Source organism: Gossypium arboreum, chromosome 7 (genome assembly GCF_025698485.1).
Source record: "Gossypium arboreum isolate Shixiya-1 chromosome 7, ASM2569848v2, whole genome shotgun sequence".
Taxonomy (NCBI): domain Eukaryota; kingdom Viridiplantae; phylum Streptophyta; class Magnoliopsida; order Malvales; family Malvaceae; genus Gossypium; species Gossypium arboreum.
The window spans coordinates 45034689-45041022 of NC_069076.1; the positions used below are offsets into that span (position 1 = coordinate 45034689).

At 32.6% G+C, this 6334-nt stretch overlaps 1 protein-coding gene across 1 annotated transcript; it reads right to left on the minus strand.

Annotated features, from left to right (window-relative positions):
* Positions 1-1053: 1053 nt before the first annotated feature.
* On the minus strand, positions 1054-5766 carry LOC108462213 (elongation factor Ts, mitochondrial). Its single transcript, XM_017762210.2, has 9 exons — positions 5428-5766; positions 4935-5250; positions 4645-4817; positions 4385-4474; positions 3632-3806; positions 3264-3448; positions 1902-2027; positions 1463-1551; positions 1054-1350 (listed from the first exon to the last, which is right to left on the minus strand). The coding sequence occupies exons 2-9, from the start codon at positions 5227-5229 to the stop codon at positions 1305-1307; spliced, it is 1179 nt and encodes a 392-aa protein (XP_017617699.1). The 5' UTR covers positions 5230-5250; positions 5428-5766; the 3' UTR covers positions 1054-1304.
* Between the last annotated feature and the right edge of the window lie 568 nt (positions 5767-6334).

The following is a 6334-nucleotide window of genomic DNA, read 5'->3' on the forward strand; positions in this document are numbered from 1 at the left end:
ATTTACCTTCAAAATCAATTATGATGTTTTAAAAATTAAAACTTATATATTATTATATTTTAATTTTGCATCATGTAATTAGTGAAATGATACATTTTTTAAAAACAATCTAAATATAATTTAATTAATAAATATAATAAATTAGTACATTGTACGAATAAGAAAATTTGTTTATTCCTATACTTCACTTCTTTATGAATTTAACTCCAAATTTCATATTGTGAGTTTGAAATATAAGACAATCATTGACAAGTGAGTTGATAATGATTTACTCTGTCAGATGTAAGTCAATTTTAACTATATAAAAATAAATCATTTTTATATCATTAATCTATCTTATTATAAAATTATATCACGAGTTAACTAAATACTAATTTAATTTAAAACCCAAAAACTTTTTTAGATAACAAATATTTTAAAAATTCTTCCAACTTTTAAAATTCTTATATAATATATTTAAACAAAATAACTTAAGCCACTATTTTAGAAAAAACTCACTTAAATAAATACCATTTTATATATTCTTTATATAAAAACTAATTATATATATATATATATATATATATATAAAAGTACGAGTTTGAAAGAACTCTTAAACAGACTAATATAACATTTATTGTCCATTATATTAATAAATTTATCATTTTAAATATATTTTTGTTTATTTGCAAAATTATTACATTTATAATTAATAAATTTAATTTTAGTAAATATTTGGTTATAAGAAAATATAAAATATTTATAAATAACTTATTATTTTGAATAATCTTCCTTTGTCTTAATTACATAAAACTGTATACTGAAAATGAAAAATACTGTAATTATGATTTAAAATTTTATATTAACAAGAAATAAATAAATAAATTTTACGTTCAACAATTTGAGTAATTAAAATATAGTATTTGAAAAATTAATAAACAATTAAAAGCATTAAAACAGTTGATATGAAAGTTAATAATGTGTCTTGTTATACTTATGGAAGTATCCCGCCATCATTATTTTATGAAATAAGTCGATACGGGGAATTGGATAATGTAGAAGACAACATTAACATTTCCTATTTGCCTACTGAAACTAGGATGCTTTCCTGATTATTCCAACATTGTTTCAGACCAAAAAGGGTAATTATACAGTCAAATCCAGAGAAAACTTGGAAGAGGCAAAATATAGAACAAAACAGTCCCAGAGAATAAGAAATGAAAAGGCCACCAAAACAATTATTTCAGTATAAATAAGAATCTTAACCCTATGTCGACTGCTTTCAAGGTTTAACCCTTTGCCCTCATGGAACTATGTCTTTAAGCTTAAACTGCCTGCGCAACAGGTTCGGCTGATCTCGACGCTTCTTGGCTGAAAATAAGGACGCCAAAAGAACCCCGAATTAGCAGAAAGGAATGATCTCAGTGAGGGCAGCCCATCCACACGAGGAAAAATAAAAATAAAAATGTAGGGATTGCTTTACCTTTGAATTCCTTCTCCAACTTCCATTCTGAAAAAGTTGCCAATCTTCACTGGTGAGCCAACTTCCTTTGATACATTATCCAAAATTGTCTGGCACAAGGTATAAGTTTTAATCCACTATTTTACTTTTAAAAACCATATACACTTGCGCAATCAGAAGTATTACTAGTCAACAAGTGTTTTAATGCACTCAAATCTTTACATCGTGTATAGACAGAACGTTCCCCATAGGCTGATAAAAGTGCAACCACAATGAAGTGAGTGCACCACCAACTACTGGGTACAAAGCTTCAAGGCAAGACTAACTTTGAAAGTCTCGACCTTCTGATACCCTCTTTTTAGCCCCTTTGAATTCCCAATCCCATGAGCAAATAAGAAGAGCTATGAGTTTCATATTAGTTAAAAGCAAGTTTAAGTTTGAAATACAACAGAGAGGATACCTTGATACTTAAAGAATCATTTAAGAAATACTTTTGCTCCATAATAACAACCTCCTCAAAGTATTTACGCAGACGACCATCAACCATTTTCTCTATGGCCATCGGAGACTTTCCGGTACTTATGGCCTGACATAAAAATAAATCAGTATCCATAGAAATGAAGTTTAAGACCAGGATAGTCACATTACATTGTATATGATGCATCAAAATAAAACTACTTCCAAATATTATGCAAGAGATTACATGTTGACATGTATTTTGCAGATATATCCAAGAAGGCTTTGCATTTTCTAAGGCTTTATATCTGTAAGTTGCTATTAACTACAAATGACAGCTATCACGCTAGGAAATGGGAATCAGATATTATTGTACATATGCAAACATTTCTGTCGAACAAAATCTTCTCCGCAGACCCAATAAAATCTTCTCTTCCATTATGAAAGGAACAAAAACATAGAAATCATGGTTATTAAATCCTGCCCCCATTATTGTTAGATGGCCATTCATTATTATTAGATTAGTTTATTATTATTTTATTAGGAGAGGTATTAGGAGATTTCATTTATGAGTATTTTATATCTTTAGGAGATCTTTAATTAAAAGTATCTTTGGTATTAGGGTTTAAAAGTCTTTATTTATTTAGAGTCTTTCTTTTAATTTCCTTAGCTTATAAGTTTTTATTCAAATAAGTAAACCTATGTAACCTCTATTTAAAAGACTAATTGAGAGAAATAAAATTAATTAAAATTTATTCCAATATTCCGAGGTTTAATACTCTCGCTTAAAGACTCTAAGGTTTGGAATTCCCTTTGACGAGTTCCACCTGTTCGTCATAGGTTATTCATGAGGAAGAAGTAAAAATAAGGGAAAGAGCCCGGCTAAGACAGTTTGCCTATGAATGTCTGCTCAATAGGTGAAACCTTTCAATAAATGAATATATGTACCATAAATAGTTACCATCTAAAAGACTTAATTATATATGAAATGTCCACTTTGAACTTGTAACCAATAAACCACACATGACAAGACCTAGTCTAAAGGGTCTTACCCAATAATACACATAGGTTGAATTCCGACCAAAGCACTTATGTGACTTCACTTGACGCAATTTAGCAAAGGAGTCTACTGGTTTGCAATACATCTTTATCAAAAACTTTGACCAGGTATAGACCCCTTCCAGATAGGGACTTCAGAACAGCAGTCCATCACTATGGCTAGTCCAGGTTTAAGAACTATACTAACAAGACTCCCTGGTCATCTCCTTGCTAGTGTCAAAGGTTGTTCCCATAGATGAAGATTAAAGTTTTGGCATAATTCAAATTTGCAAACAATAGAGGCAACTGAGAATGGAATTACAGGTACCTGAGACTTCAGAATCTCGCGTTCATTGTTAAGCACATCAGAGGTCACACCTTCCTTTGTCAAGAATAATGGCTTCGCTGCCACAATATGCATTGCTAGCTCTGAGCCAACCTTTTGGAGGGCATCCAATTGAGAAATCTCATTCTCAACTTCAAGAGATAAAATTCCAGCAATACGGCCCAAACCTACATCCACATTAAAAATTATTATATCTTTTGTTGTGCCAAATTCTATTTGCCTTGCAAGGAATTAACATTACAACTAAGATAACACGTTGAAAAATGGGGGAGAAATGCACTCGATGTCTGTGCGGGCAGGGATGCAAGCATGCTGGCTATCAAACAATACAATAACACCACGAAACAAACCTGGTCGAGGACATCTATGGAGGTAAGCAGAAACAACTCCATGCGAAGATGTTGACATCACAACACCCCTCCTGAGTTTTATATTCTCTCCCATCATTGCAGCCACTTCTGTAACTGCATTTTGAATGGTTTTCTCCCCACTAATTTTTGGATGGTCAAGATTTAATTTTAAGTCCTGGTAGCAATTGAATAATCAAGGAGCTTCAAGACATGGCAATTCCCGTTATAGTTGCAAAAGAGTGGGAGAGGGGAACAGGTATTTGACACATACTCAGAATAAAATGCCAACATAAGTAGCTTATGCTAACCTACCAAACCTTTTATTCACTGATTTGATGGGAAAACCAATTAGTGTTTCATGACATCTGTAAACAAGAATGAGTTCATAATAAAAGTTTTAAAGCACATATGATTACCTTTTACAACCATAACAAGAGAATTCACTTAGAAACGAAAACCAAAGTTGCTTTTTTGAATTTTGAAGAGATTAGACAAAACTGCATTCGCTACTTAATACAGTCCATTTTTCCATACCCCATAAAGAACGTCAGAATTTTATCCCCAGATGAGGTCCTATAAAACTGATTCTTATTGATCACAAAGATTGAAGATAGAGTGAAACCGTAAAAGAATCTTCCAACCTATAAATATGGACTAAGACATTGTGTACATGGAAAAGGGTAAAAACAAACAACATATCTCATGCCAATTCAAAAAGAAATAATAACAAGCTTTTGTATAGAAATTTCTCACCTCTAAACACTCAGGCCCAAATGAGAAAACCCCAGGAATCTGTTGGGAAGAGTTTTGGACAAACAAAGCTTTCTTTGCCAATGCCAAAGCCTGTATGAAACACAATATCAGTAATTTACAAGCAATGATGCAGTACCAATAAAAGTAACAACAGTAGCATACAAGAAAGGGAAACAGAGAGCAAAACTTTCAAGAATAGGCTTCAAATGGGAATTTTTGCGCTAACAAGAAAATCATTAACCCCTTTAACTCGCACTAACCAAGTACTCAAAAATTTCATTCCTGGCAACGAAATCCGTCTCGCAATTAAGTTCAATTACAGCAGCCTTGCCCTCATTTTGAGCCAGAGCAAGCAGACCCTCAGTAGCAGTCCTTGACGATTTTTTCATGGCCAAAACCTTTCCTCTTTTCCTCAATTCTTTCTGTGCAGCCTCTGCATTCAATTCAAAATCATAATCCAAAATAATTTGATATAAACCAATTCTAAAAGGGCAAAAATAATATCAGAGAAAAACAAAAAAAAAAAATCAGCCTATTTTCTATTGAATACCAATATCCCAATTGCAATCAACAAGAGAAGCCTTGACATCCTTTATGGGAGCACTCGTTCTTTCCCTGAGTTGCTTGATAAGGCTCATTTGCTCAGCAGAAGAAGCTGCCTGAGAATTGAATCTTCTCGAAACCCAATACAAATAAGCAGTTTTTGAGGCTTTGGTATCTGTAGATTGAGCAAAGGAGGTTCCTTTGGTTGCCCAAGTAGAGTACCCATGTCTGCTACAAGTACTCAGCCTGATGTTGTACAAAAAGATCCCAAGCGGTTGTTTTGCATTTTTGAAGAAAGCCATTTTCTATGTCTAATATTTTTGCTGCAGATAACGACAGTTACAAAAGAAATCCATAAAAAAAAAGAAGACGACGTAAACAGAAAAACCAAGAGTTCCTGTTTGAAGCAGGGTTTAAAGGTTTTAAGAGGATCAAAAAGTATTGGTAAAAGGATTCAACTTTGTATATGTATATATTTAAAAACAGAAAAGAGAGGCTACCTTTGAATGAAACGAGTGGATTTGCTAAGATACAGAAATGGAACACTGAAAATTTGATGAAACTCTCTGAAGTCTAAACGAGTACGAAGTATAAACCTGAGTTTCAGCTTTAGATGGTTTGGAATGTGGAAGCTGGAACTAGGTGGAGAAGACTGGATCGAATGGGCTTAAAACCCAACTCAATTGTCCGAGGCGAACCCAAATTTGATGCAGACACTATGTTTCATTTGTTTCCAAAAATTTGATCAGCTAAAGTCATGGAATTCGAATCAAGCAAAAGTAATATATGCTCATCAAGTAAAACTCTTAAATTGATAGCTAAGGGTGTTATTTTGTTAGACAATCAAAGTTGGGGGATTTTAAAGGGAAATTAGACCCTATTAGAAGATCTTGGCCAGCCATGAGACAAGGAAGGGTATTTGGTCAAAGGGTTAGGTTGGTTGATGTCATAATATGCATTTTAATAATACCCTAAAGCTAGCATTCACCTTCTTCATCTATTTTTCTTCTCTTTGACTGAAAATCAGCCATAGGAGAGCTTGAAAGCTTTAAAAAAATTCCAGCCACTTATTCCTCTTTCAAGTAAGTGATGTTAATGGCTTTTTTTTTTTTTGAATATTTTTGCATTTTTGAGACCCTTGAAGCATGAGCTTTCAAATGAAGGGTCTATTTTGCAAAATGATTAAGAGTTTAGGGTTTTTCCATGAATAGATTTGTAATGGTTGCTAAGTTTTTATGGAAGAATATGAGTCTTAGTAGTGTAATAGACAACTTTTATGAAATGTGTTAGCATGAAAACACCTAAAAAAACTATTTTACATAAGTTGTAAAATAGTTGATAAATGTGTGAAATATTGAGAATTTGAAGCTGCTATAAAAGTGATAATGGTTCTATTAGGCTTGAAAT

Coding starts and splice junctions, on each gene's coding strand:
- LOC108462213 (XM_017762210.2), bottom strand. CDS start 5,229: ATGGCTTTCTTCAAAAATGCAAAACAACCGCTTGGGATCTTTTTGTAC. Junction 3,449..3,631: donor CCATAGATGTCCTCGACCAG/GTTTGTTTCGTG, acceptor ATGTGGATGTAG/GTTTGGGCCGTATTGCTGGA. Junction 1,351..1,462: donor GTTGGAGAAGGAATTCAAAG/GTAAAGCAATCC, acceptor CCTTATTTTCAG/CCAAGAAGCGTCGAGATCAG.